This window comes from Rhinatrema bivittatum, chromosome 8 (genome assembly GCF_901001135.1).
Source record: "Rhinatrema bivittatum chromosome 8, aRhiBiv1.1, whole genome shotgun sequence".
Lineage (NCBI taxonomy): Eukaryota > Metazoa > Chordata > Amphibia > Gymnophiona > Rhinatrematidae > Rhinatrema > Rhinatrema bivittatum.
This window is the reverse complement of record NC_042622.1, coordinates 193,455,090-193,468,837: the sequence shown is the minus strand read 5'-3', so window position 1 is coordinate 193,468,837 and position 13,748 is coordinate 193,455,090. Positions and strand designations below refer to the sequence as shown.

The following is a 13,748-nucleotide window of genomic DNA, read 5'->3' as shown; positions in this document are numbered from 1 at the left end:
CTCATGTGCTATCTTTCCACGGATCTATGCTCCAAAAGGTACTCCTGGGGGAATTCTGCGCTACTGCGGAACACAGAATTTGCGCAGAATTCCCCCCCCCTCCCCCAGAAAATAGCAGAGGAGACCCTGGCATGCCGCGAACGCAGCGCATCCCGCGGCACACGCTCCCTTCGCGGCGAAGATGAAGGCCCGGTGCACCGTTCGCGGCACACGGGGGCCTTCCCTTTTTGCCACGAATGGTGCGTCGGGCCTTTATCTTCGCCGCAAATGGAGTGCGTCTCGCGGCATGCCGGTGAGAAAGTGTGTCAGAGAGGGGAGGGTGACAGAGAGCAGGAGGGTGTGAGAGAGAGCATGGGGGGGGGGGGGATGCCGGTGAGAGAGAATGTGTGTGTGAGAGAGGGGAGGGTGACAGAGAGCATGGTTGGTAAGAGGGGGTGGGGAGGGTGAGAGAGAGCATGGGAGGTAAGAGAGGGTGGGTGGGGGGATGCTTGAGTGTGGGTTTCAGAGCGGGAGCCTACATGAAGAGAGGGGGTGTGGGGGAGGGTGAGAGACAGCTTGGTTGGTAAGAGGGGGAGTGGGGGGATGCTTGTGGGTTTTAGAGAGGGAGCCTGTATGAGGGGAGGGTGACAGAGAGCAGGAGAGTGTGAGAGAGAGCATGGGAGGTAAGAGAGGGTGGGTGGGGGGATGCTTGAGTGTGGGTTTCAGAGAGAGGGAGCCTATATGAGGAGATTGTGAAGGAGTGTGTATGTGTGTGAGAGATTGGGAGCTTATGTGTATGAAAAAGGGATTGTGTGTATGTGAGGGTGCTAGTCTGTGTGAAGGGATTGTGTATGTGTGAGACAGAGCCTGTGTGAAGGGGTGCATGAGAGAGAGACATAGGTAGCCTGTGTGAAGGGATTGTGTATGTGTGAGACAGAGCCTGTGTGAAGGGGTGCATGAGAGAACGACATAGGTAGCCTGTGTGAGAATGTATGTGTGAAAGAGAAAGGGAGCTTGTGTGGGTGTGTATGCAAGAGAGAGGGACCCTGTGTGAGGGGATGTGTGTGTGCCAGAGAGTGAGGGAGCCTCTATGAGGGTGTGTGTGTATGTATGTGGAAGGTACACTCTTACAGTGAATTTCTAGGGAAATTCTGCTCAAAATATTTACAATTCTGCAACTTTAAGTAATAACCTTTTTTTCTGTAATAATTTAAAATGTAATTACTTAAAGACTGTCGTGCAAATTGTGTTATTCTGACCAATATAAAGTTTGCGGAATTTTAAATTTATTTTTTTTGCCCAGAATTCCCCCAGGAGTTAAAAAGGCCACGTCCCGCGCCCGTTACAGGACCCACTTGCTGCGCGGTGCACAAACTTTCCATTTGCTCGTCCTCCTCCTCCTCCCACGACGTCACAAAGCTCCGATGACCAAACCCGGGCGGGGGGCTGAGCACGTGCTGCGGGGAAGCGTTTTGTTTACAGGCGGCGGCGGCCTGGAGGGGAAGGAAGGAGGGAAGGGGCCCGAGAAGCGGGAGGCGGAGCGGGGGAGGGAACCAGCGATCCGGCAGTTGCGAGGGCAGAAAGAAAGCAAGAGGAAAAAAAAAAAAATAGAAAAGCAAAGTCGCCCCGGCCAGCTCCCGGCGATCATGTCGAACGAGGTGGAGACCCTGGTGGACTTCGAAGCGGAGCACTACGACGAGTACGACTACTACAACCTGAAGGAGTACGGCTGCGGCGCCGGCGGCAAGGGCCGCACCAAGAAGGAGATCGAGCTGCACACGAACCGCCACGTCCCGGCCGGGCACGAGCGCAAGATCGAGGAGAAGCTGCACAACAGCGAGCTGAAGCGCCGCAGGTCCCGCAGCTCGTCCTCCTAGGGCGGCGCTGCCCCGGCACGGTGAGACGACGGCGCCGCCACCGCCAGGCTCCGGGGCCCGCCGCAGCCTGCTTCTTCCTTTATTATATTTAGCGAGCTTGGCGTGTGCGGCCAGGGACGTCGAGGTGCCCGTTCCGGCTGCTCGATTCCTTCTTAATAAGCCATGCTCTTGCTGCGCAGCTTATTTCGCAAAAGCGACAATAGCAAGTCGACCAACTAGGGGCTGCGATGCATGCCTGAAATTTGCGAGCCTATGATCTTATTTCTACAGAGAGAGAGAGAGAGAGAATTATTTAGTAATTATTTGTAGCTCATTTATTGCAGGTACTTTCCCCTGTGATCTTTGGGTATAGTTAGTTCTGTAGTCGAAAATTGAAATCCCTTTTTGGATTTGAAATGGTTTAGGTTGTTCGTCTGCAATTTATCCTGTTTTTCTGGGATCCTACTGTCTATCAGCGTTTTCATATGCAAAAATTGCCTAATCTGGCAGAAATAGGTGAGCTTTTTTTTTTTTCTTGCCTCCATGAAGTAATGGTTTTTGGGTTGTTCTGGGTGGAGGGACATTTGTCAGATGTTTTTTTTTAACGTTTGAAAGCTTTGACTCCTCCCTTGGGAAGAGTAACACAGCGAGCAGCTGAATAAACTACTGTTGCTGGAGAACGATCTCTAACATTGCGAAAACTTTGCAGAAACGAAACTGTTTATTGCAAAATAGCAACCTTGTACCAGGTTCAAACTATATCAACTTGAACATTATACTTATGAACCACAAATAGTTCCAACTAGCAGAGAGTAGGGATTGTAGTGCAAAAAAGCACTAACTTTGCTGACGCTGCTTGTTCTTGAAGATTGATTCTAGCGGGGCGGGGAGCGTGTTTTAGTGTAGGGATAAGGCTATTTTTGGACCACAATGGTAGAAATGGGGAAGAAACCCTCTGAGTACCCACTATATCATATATATCATATCAAGACTTACAATCTCCCCCTCAAAATGTTTAAATATTGGCTTTATACATATTAGTTAGATACATGGGGCTGGACATACTAAGCATCTTTCCCATAAACACAAAATGGAAAAAACATCTTGGTACATCTGAACCATCATTGGATGCACACAAAGGGCTTAAATTACCACTGGTTTCAATTCAACTCTTCTGTTTGTATTATGTTTAGGTGTAAGCCACGGTTTTAACAAAAAACAGTTTTTGTGGCTTAGCTGTAGCATTGCAGAGATTTGAGTTTCCTCTTCAAAGAGGAAGAAGCTGGCTGGTGGCTACTGTGGCTTACCCCTGCTGGCAGAAAGGACAGCACAGCACTGAGAGGTTCATTATAGTCTGAGATTTCTCCAGCTCTGGACCAGCAAAGAAGCTGGGCATGTTCACTGAGGAGGGAGGAATAAACTGGGAGAAAATGCATTGCTTAATTTGGAATCCCTTCCTCTTTAGTCTCCTGCAAGTATATTTGACTGGGATTTTTGTTTATTTCTTAATGCAGTGTAAATCCTCACACACGTATTTGACTTGTGAACATTTAGAACACCATTAATTCCTGCAAGTATGTTTGATTATGCATATAATTATACAAACTAGGAAGATTACAGCATAGAAAATATGTCTCAGCTAATATAGGTGCACTGATAATGTCGCCTTCCTGGATTTTTGTTGCTCTGTACACTGGCTGATTTTTCCCGGTGAATACCATATGTTAGTATCCTGAACTGTTCAGTGGATCCATGAATTGGATTTTTATGGAATATCCCCAAGATATGGAGCAGTTCCTTGTTGAAATCACTTTCCCTGTATGTTGCATTTCAATTTATCATTCTATTTAAAAAAAAAAAAAGTCTTAAAAGTATGTTTATTTGGCAAAAAAAAAGGTATTTTGTGAATAATGGGATGAATGTGCTCTGTTTCTTACAGGATGGAGGATGGCGGGCCTGGATTTAAACATTTGACTTGCCTTCTCCTGGCGGTGTCTTCTCTTTTTCTCTTACTAAGCGCACTGGGGTTTGTAGAAGAGCATGCAGCTGAGTACTCCTCCAATGTCCTGTTCCAGCGCTCAAGTACAAGACACTAAGTTACATGTAGCTTCAGTAAGAACAAAGTGTGCCCACTCCTCTGCACACCTGCTGCCTTCAATTAAACAGTAGTAGATTCAAAGTTTTTAAAATTAAAATGATTTTTTTTTCCTTTAGGTTGGATCTGTTGCTATACTTGCTTGCTAGCTTTGAAATTGGTTTCCTTTCCATGCGTATTTTGCATTGTGAAGCGAACAATACCTTAATCTAAAATGGTTACTTTTACTTGAACAAAAACAATAAAAGTATTGTATGACGTTCAAGCATACCTTCATTAAACTGATGTTCCTGCCATGAAATGGCAAAGGTCAGTTGTGCATCGATTTCTATTCATCGATTGTTTAGCATGTTGCAGTCCACTGAAGGCAGATAAGAGAGAGCCATTAAATAGCTGTTCTGAACACATCCTGACCACATAACATTCCTGGAAAAAAAAGAAATTGATTTTTAGAAAGCCGCAAATCTTGTTAAACAGCCAGAGTCTAGCCTTTTAGCCACTTCATCTGTGGTGCTTCCTGTGGCATTGCACAGGAGGTTTCAGAAGTCCTTGCAATACATTCGAGGCCATGTCCAGGTTCTTAAAGCAGCAGCACAGCTATCCAAAAACCTGATAATTCAGTTGGCAATTAAAAGCAAGCAACAATGATTTAAGATCCCCCACCACCACCTTTATTTAGATTGTAATTAAATTACATGACTGGCAGCAGATAAAGACCAAAATAGTTTATTCATTACTTAGGGGTCTCGTTGTTTAAACTTTCAGAAGCAGCCCTCTACGTTGCCACTTAAGTAGTTATGACACCAAGGAAAGTAGGATCCTGCTTTGCTGCCCCTTATTAAAACCTCTTGCAGTCACTTATTCAAGTCAACTATGACTACAACTTTGGATGGCTGAAGAGCGGATCTTCATCGGTATCACACTGGTACGTATAAAGGAAGAACACAGCATGGACAGCTGAAGAGTGGCTCTCCAGGAGATCCCCCTGCAGGTATATGAAAAGCAACTGCATAGCGTAGACAGCTGAAGGTCAAACTGGTTCATGCAAAGCCTGAACAAAGCATATTAAATAGGTAAAAAGTGAATTTGGGGAACATATTTAAAAATTGGTGGTATGGTCATAACAACATCCTGTGTCCAACAGTGGCCAATCCAAGCTACAAGACTCCTGGCAAGTACCCAAACACTAAGTAGATCCCATGCTACTGATGTCAGTAATAGCAGTGGCTATACCCTAAGTCAACTGGATTAATAGCAGTTAATGGACTTCTCCTTCAAGAACTTATCCAAACCTTTTTTAAACCCAGGTTTGGATAAGTTCTTGGAGAAGTCCATTAACTGCTATAAATCAAATTGACTTAGGGAATGGCCTCTGCTATTACTGGCATCAGTATCATGGGATCTACTTAGTGTTTGGTCACTTGGAAACAGGATGCTGGGCTTGATAGACCCTTGGTCTGTCCCCCATTCGGTAATCTATAATATATCGGGCTTGGGAGTGTGTCCATCAGTGATCACGCATGTTCCCCAGCCAGCCAATAGATGGCGCAGGTGGCTCAAACACGCCGTACAGCGACCATGTCACACCAGCTACAAGAGTACTCCTGGGGGAATTCTGCGCTACTGCGGAATGCAGATTTTGCGCAGAATTCCTCCTTCCCACAGATTTCCTCCCTCACCGCACCGATTTCCTCCCTCGCCGGAAGACTATTCAAAACCAGAAGGACAGCGGCCATCGCGGGACAGGCAGAAAATAGCAGAGGAGCCCCTGGCATGCTGTGAATGGAGCACGTCCCGTGGCATACAATCCGCGGCGAAGATGAAGGCCCGGCGCGTCATTTGCGGTGAAAAGGGAAGGCCCCATGTGCCGCGATCAGCATGCCTAGGTCTTTATCTTCGCCGCAAATGGCGCGGGTCCCGCAGCATGCCGATGAGAGAGAATGTGTGTTGGGGAGGGGAGGGTGGGGGAGAGAGCATGGGGGAGTGCCAGTGAGAGAGAATGTGTGTGTGAGAGGGGGGGTGACAGCATGGTTGGTAAGGGGGGTGGGGAGGGTGTGAGTGAGCATGGGAGATAAGAGAGGGTGGGTGGGGGGATGCTTGAGTGGGGGTTTCAGAGAGAGGGAGCCTATATGAGGGGAGGGGGATGCCGGTGAGAGAGAATGTGTGTTTGCGAGAGGAAAGGGGGTGTGAGGGAGTGCGAGAGACAACTGGTAAGCGGGGGATGCTTGAGTGTGGGTTTCAGAGAGGGAACCTATATGAGGGGATGTGTGTGTGTGTGCGAGAGAGTGAGGGAGCCTGTATGAGGGTGTGTGAATGTGGAAGGGACACAGTGAATTTCTAGGGAAATTCTCAAAATATTTAAAATTCTGCAACTTTAATAACTTTTTTCTTTAATAATTTAAAATGTAATTAAGAGCATATGTGCCAATAAAAAGGCTCGCCGCCCGGGCGTAAAACAGGTACAGTTGCTAGTATATTATGTTCTTATAGAAAATGCCCATCTATTACTTCCAAGATGAAGGCAATGTCACATGTTTATGCATGGATTGTATTTTCCAGCACTTTTCATGGTTGGCCTTTAGCACATCCTGATCAGGCCACTGTGAGGAAAGATCTCATGCCTATAGATGGACTCTGCACAAGGACTTGTCTGACTTGAGTAGAAAAGTGGCAGAAATGTGAAGATATAAAAAATTGTTAGATTAGGTAAAAAAAAGAAAGGAGTGAATCTAAAAAAAACCTAGGCATGTTGACTTATTTGCTTGAATCTTCAGAGCAGGGCTACCGAAAGCAGGCTTGATGTCCTCAGCCTTTTCTTCTGCGTCCCCTCCTGGGGGCACTTAGGGAAAAACTAGTAGTTTCTAGCACTACTGAGAGACTACTAGAACAACTGCTGGCTAGGCATTTTCAAGCCTAGCTTAGCCACCCAAGTATGTTGACATTCCACCCTAGGTATCTAGTCTGCTGGTTTCAATTCTGTGATGATTAAGGGATTTGTTATATGTGTTATTAAAGTGGTATCAACGAAACTGGGCTCATTAATACAGAACAGCTAGGGCCAGCCTTCCCTTCCTTGGTAGGTGATATTATAAGTGGTCTTATTTATGCTGTCGGGGGGTGCAGGGCAGTCGTTAGCCTGGAGAGGGGCCATGTGCAGTAATGAAATGTATGGCTTTTCATAGACCTAACACACCCAGCTGCCACTCTTCTCTAGCAGGGTGATGCAATACTGTGCGCTCAGGCTAGTGCACAAGTTAACCCATGGTTGGCCGCTCGTCCATAACCCCTTATGCAATAAGGGGATTAGTGCGTCCAAACCAGTGCATAGCTAATAGCACTCATCACGTGTAAATGCCATGTTGACGAGGCATTACCTATCACCCCCTTATGTGAAAAATAAATGTGCACCCGACACGCACATTTTTACCCTCAAAAATTAACGTCAGCCCCAGAGCTGGTGTTTAAGTCTCGAAGAGCCTCAAAGATTTTACAGAAAAGCAGAAAATACGATATTAAATTGAAGGAACCACAAAAAGTAATGTGAAAAAAAAAAGTCTTGCCGGCGGTCGGCTTAGGAAAATGTACACTTGTAAAATTCAGCGTCTGTTATCCTAGCCCATTCAGAGCCCCTTCTGGGCACCTGATGCCATGGACGCCCTAGGAATGCACAATTTATCTCTCCCGCTTCTTTTTTAGCGCAGAGGCTCATTTGCCTATTGCATTGAGTGCCCAGGAAAGGTGATTGTACGCATTTTAAAAAAAAGGGCGTCTAGTTTGGAGGCGTGTTTTTAGCGCATCTGATTTACATCGGCTTGTAGGCCAGCTGGACAATGAGTGGTTCTAGCTACATTGGGGGAGGATTAGTGTAGGGAGGAGGTGGGGCCCCTGTGCCCCACTCGGCTCACTCTTCCTTTCAGCAGCTCATGCTGCCTGCCCATGGTTGGGCCCATGCGATGTGACCACCCTAGCTTATCTCTGTCCACGGTGCTTCTATAACACTGAGAGGCCGATGCAATAAGATGCATGTTGAAAACGGGCGTTCGTATTGAGTGCCCGTTTTCCAAGTGCACACGCAGCCACATGCCCTGGACACTTGAGGCAGTATTTAAATGAGGGGCTGCGTAAAAAAAGATGCGCTGGCGAGAATTGTGCGTCCCTAGCACTCAAATGCATCGAAACGCCCACAATTGCAACAGGCGCTCAATATAAGCATCCGTTTTTATCCTGCTTCTTGCTGATTTTGCTGAGGTTGCTGAATATAGTTAAGCCCCTTGAAGATGCCCTTGCTATGGACATCCAAACTATGCTTCCAGAAGAATATATATATATATATATTTTTTTTTTTTTTTAATCAAGCCAATATACATTTATTTTTCAATACTGCAAGCAGTAAATTTAAATGTCACAACTAAGTAGGAGGAACCACAGAGGACTGTAATCTTTTACATTTCTCATGAGCCCTTGGACTTATGGAATGACTATGTCACCTCCAGGACTAGAGTTAAATTTGCCATATTAAAAAGTGTGTGGTGGATGCCCAGCATCTCTATATCGGGGGGGGGGGGGGGGGGGGGGAGAGAATAGCTAATAGCCTCATCTACATGGAATTTACATGTGATGGGCACCATCGGATAATGCATTTGTTTGGGCGTGTGTTTTGGACGCAGTAATCTTATTGCATCTGATGCTAGTCTAGTGCGTCCAAAATGCGCAAACCAGTGTGCTAGGCTGGGTGTACTTAATTGCATCGACCCCTGAGTAGGAAAAATAGAGATGTATGTTTAATAAGGTGTGTTTGATTATTTGTTACTGTGTTTTATGTAATGGATTTTTATCTTGATGTACACTGCTTTGATTGTTTGGAACTAAAAAGCAGTACATATGAATTTTTAAAGAAAGAAATGCACCCCATCCACTTTAATTAGAGAATTGCCATGCAGTCTCCCGGAATTAAAAAGCGAAGCTCCAGGACCCTGTTCTAAGTAGGCCTGGGGAAAAACTCCTAGGGAATTCTTAAATAATATGGAATGCTGAACCAGATTAATCATGTTGCTGGCTTCTTAGGATTGCTTGGAGATTAGTCCATCAAATGTTCAACGTGTTGAGATTTAAGGAGAAAGATAAAATGGACAATTATTTTCAGTTACAGGAGCTACAAGTTTTGGGCCTGATTCTTCAAGGTAATTTTCCCACAGGCACAGCATGGGAGAAAAGCCTTAGTGAATCAGGCCCTTTGTTAGGTAAATACAATAACATTTATTTAATTTTCTGTAGTTAAATTAGTGCATTTTGAATGCATTTATTTTGGTATACAATATTTTTAAAGAAATGGATGGAATGAACAAATACACAAACCATTTAAGCAGGCATTAAAACATACAAGAACCATCAACCCACTTAAAAACCCCCAAATAAGATCTATTGTGAAATTTGTAATATCTATGTAACATACTTGAACTTTGTGTACACAACCAATCTAAGATATGCACAGTTTGTGTTTAATTTTTTTTTAATAAGGACATTTAATCCTTGTGCTTTATTGGTGGATGTAATGTAAATATTTTCCCAATTATGGCTGGTGACAGGATTTTAGCCCCCTTGTTGTACAAGGGTCTTGGTTAAAAGGCCAACAAGGGACCTTTCTCAGCTCATAAAAAAAGGTTTGTCTCCCAAAGGTGTAAATCGGGCATAGGAAACCAATGATCATTTTCAGAGGAAAGAAGAGGAGCTCACAATATGAGGCTCCAAGGTGTATGTGTGCAGGAGAAATTTCAGTAAAGTACTCTTTTACAAAGAGGCCTCCCAAGGGACATGGAGGAGCCAAAAACAGAATTAGGGAAAGTTTATAATAAGCAGAGAGACTCCCTAGTCACAGGGAAAGCCAGAGATCAGCTGAAGTTCATGGCCTGGCACCAGGAATGAAATGGACCTTATAAAACAGAATATGACAGAACATAAGTTAGAACTTATGCTTGACGTGAGGCAAAAAGCAGAGGAGGATCTTGTACGATGATCCTTTAATAAATAAAACAGTAGTGGGAGATACAGTGCAGGTAAGTTGCTCTCAAGCGGATCAGGAAACGATTCTTAAAGCCATTATGTCATGAAACCTCTAGGCCTACGTTCAACTGGAGGTGGCAACCCTACTCAACAGAACATATCAACACACAGCTATGGGACACCATTTTTTTTATTAAATTAAAATTTCCAAGAAAACAGGTCTTATAAACATCTGCCTCTCTAATAACCATTTAACTAGTCATCCAGCATAGATATTGCACACATTCCTTGGCTGTGAACCATGCACTTATGGGCCCCTAACTCCAGCCACTTGGTATCACCTGTTATCGATTTCATCTGCTGCATAGCCTCATCAAACCCTGATCCGGCCTGGTATGTCACTTCCCCACCAGCAGAGGCCTTCAGTGAGCTCTGTTCCAAGCTACCAGAGCTATCTACTCTGGCCACCTGACTCACCTGTGGTGCAGCCTCCTCTCCACAGAGGTCCTCGGTGAGGTTCATCTCCAGCTTTGCCTGCACCATCCCCATTTAACCCTGCCTTGCCAGAACCTTGCTTTAGGCCACAGAGCAAGAAGGCCCAAGGGCACATCTAGGCCTTTCCCTGCTCTAGCTTTGTGGCCTATTCTGGTCCTAGCCTTATCTTGTGGCATTTGGGCCACAAGGTAAGGCTTAGGCCTTACCTTGCTTAGTGACCTTTGAGCCTCCAGCCTTGCTGCCTTTGCCCTTCTGCATTCTCTGTTCTGTGTTGTTCTTGTCTATTCTTAACCTTGTCTGCCTTGTCTCAGTTCTGCCCTAGTCTGTCTTGTTTAGTCCAGTCCTTGTCTAGTCTTTTCCTGCCCTGCCCAGTCTCCTTATCCTTTCCCTGCTTTGCCTTGCCCAAGCCTTTCTCTGTATTCAGCTCAGTCCCTGCTCAGTATCCAGTCTTCAGCCGTCTCAATATCCAGTAACCAGTCCCTTGCATGTTCCAGCATCCTGTCCTTGCCTGTTCCAGTCTTTGACCTTGGCTCCTTGTCTGTATACCTACACCCAGACCTCTGCATCTAGTCCGTCTGCCCCTCTTTCACCATCTTATTCAGCCTGCCCATTTAAACCCTACTGGTTCCCAGCACCCAAGGGCTCAACTTGTGGGGAAGAGGGCTGGCTAGATAGATCAGCCCAGCTTTCACCATGATGTTCCGCTGGCATACCCAAGTCCTACTGGCCCTCAGAGCCAATGGGCTCAACCTGCGGGAGAGGGGGCTAGCTAGCAGAAGACAGATCCAGCTTCTGCCCTGTTTTTGAGATGGTATTTCCTAACCCCAGTCCTTGTGACATCATCATTGTGACCAACTCTGGTCCTCAAGAGCCTCCATTGTATGCAAATCTATCTCATGCATATTCATTGTGAATATCCTTAAAACCTGGCCTGTTGTGGCTCTTGGACTGGAGTTGGCCACCCTTGCTCTACAATATCCCCAGCCCCACTTGACCCAGAGAAAAGAAAACCTGAGCTGGGAATTGAAGCTGGTGCAACTAAACTACTGAGACTAAGTTACTGGATCTGCTTTTTTGTGTTTTAAGAGAATAAACAATAGAACATTTCTATTATATGACACTAACCCCCAGAACCGGGGAAGTGGAAGGGGGGTTTGAACTCTGGGCTTGTATAGCTGTTGTGAGCTCTCCCTCTTGCCTATAGTATGCAGTAGTGCAATACAGAACTAAAACACACCTCTTGTCTGGGCAACAGTGAGATCAAGAAACTGAGTAAGCAGATTCTGCCTGCAACACTACTGTTGTTAAAAGTGGGTATACAAAATAAAGTGTGTTGGACTTTCCCTGCATGAACCCTCCTTTGTTACATGTCATCGAATGCTATGTCAGGGGAAGCAAGGGGCGAAGAACCCAAAAGTTTAACAATATGTAGTATGAAAATACTATCAATCGATGATTCGGTATAGTATACATTAGAGCTAGGGTGACCAACTGCCTGGTTTTGGACCAAACAGCCCAGTTTTGGAGCCGGTTGTACAGTGTATGGTTACAATGGTAACTGGATACTGTAAAACACGGTGGAGCAAAGGGTGGTCTATCTCTGACTACTTTCCAATCAGCAGTGGCTGCATAGCACCAATCAGCTACAAAAGAAAGAAGCCTGCACCTGTGGACAGGATTTTAAGCTGCCCAGCAGCTGCAATCAGAGTCCATCCCTTTTGCGGCTGAAGACGAGAGAGGCGCCAGGTGCGCTGCTAGAATGCCGTGAAGTGGAAGGAGGCCCCAGTGTGTAGGAATCTATTGCAGTTTGGTTTGTTCTTTTTCCATAATAGGAAATGTATTGGTGTTTTAGGGTCTGGTGTAATATTTTCAGTGTTGCCTTTTGTTAACTGTTTGAGGGCTGGTAGTACATCCTATTTTTTTAAGTTTACCATACTTTACCATAAAGAGGAGGAGGAATAGCCTAGTGGTTAGAGCAGTGGACTATGAACCAGGAGACCAGGGTTCAAGTCCATGATTTCTAGTTCGGATGACTCCGAACAGGACCCATTGGATATTCCAGACAAGTTCCTGCCGGATGTGGATCTCGGAGGGGATCTTGGTCAGGGCAATAGTTGCTCCTTGTGACTTTACCCTCCATTGCCCTCTGGGGATAGAGAAATACCTACAGCACCTGAAAGTAAACCGGTGTGATATCTCAATTGAGATCCAATGTCAATAATATTATAAAAATAATAAAATAAATACTGTAATAGTAATTCAATTTATTTGTGGCTTTCTGAGGGCAAAGCCCACAAACAATGCATGATCTGAAATGTATGCAAATGAGGGGGAACAAACAAACATGCCTCCTTGTGATTACTCCCCCAGTCTTCAAGTGTTCAGTCCTGGTCTGTGGAAAAGTTGGCAACCCTAATTATAGCAATTGTCAGTATTCCTGACAATAGTACTAGTAGCACAGCCAAGGTTTTATCAGTCAAGGTCTTTTTCCATAGAGGAAGAATAAAAGAATGTTGGCAAATCAAGCTCCTAAAGCAGGGGTCGGGAACCTTTTTGGCTGAGAGAGCCATGAATGCCTCATATTTTAAAATGTAATTCCGTGAGAGCCATACTTATTACAACCCCCTACTCTCCTGACGCCCCCAAGACCTGCCAAATTAATTTACTACAACCCCCCATCCTCCTAAACCCCACCCCCCCAAGACCTGCCAAAAGTCCCTGGTGATCCAGCGGGGGTCCAGGGCTCACAGACAAATCTTTAATAACAGACAAATCTTTAATAAAAAAGTAAAAATCTAACAAAACCCCCCACCCTCCTGATGCCTTTTGGCAGGTCTTGGGGGGGGGGGGGTCAGGAGGGTGGGGGTTGTAGTAAATTAATTTTGGAGGTCTTGGGGGGGCATCAGGAGGGTGGGGGATTTTGTTAGATTTTTACTTTTTTATTAAAGATTTGTCTGCGAGCCAGATGCAGCCATCAAAAGAGCCATAGGTTCCTGACCCCTGTCCTAAAGGCATAACCTACCAGAAGATGTAGTAGCAGCCAAGCTGAAATAGCTCAGCAAAGAAAAAAAAAATCAAGCATGCCTCTGCCTATAGAATATTAATTAAATAAGCGATGAAAGAATAAAATATACCCAAATGCAGGAAATGGGACGGAACATGAATCGCAAAAAACAATAGAATAACGAAATAATAATACTATTCCCAGCATGCAATGTAATTTCGAAAAGATGGTGCTGGCGCTTGCGCATTAGCTCCGCCTGTTTCCGTCTCCGAGCGACCTTCACGGCGCTTGAAACGGCATAACAGAAGGTCAAAGGGCT

General features: G+C 45.3%; 1 protein-coding gene across 1 annotated transcript; it reads left to right on the top strand.

Moving 5' to 3' along the window:
- Positions 1 to 1,502: 1,502 nt before the first annotated feature.
- Positions 1,503 to 4,243, top strand: NUPR2 (nuclear protein 2, transcriptional regulator). The gene is made up of 2 exons (XM_029613750.1): positions 1,503 to 1,876; positions 3,775 to 4,243. The coding sequence occupies exon 1, from the start codon at positions 1,626 to 1,628 to the stop codon at positions 1,854 to 1,856; it is 231 nt and encodes a 76-aa protein (XP_029469610.1). The 5' UTR covers positions 1,503 to 1,625; the 3' UTR covers positions 1,857 to 1,876; positions 3,775 to 4,243.
- Positions 4,244 to 13,748: the final 9,505 nt, after the last annotated feature.

Excerpts from the sequence above, each read along its gene's own strand:
- NUPR2 (XM_029613750.1), top strand. The coding sequence starts at position 1,626 with ATGTCGAACGAGGTGGAGACCCTGGTGGACTTCGAAGCGGAGCACTAC.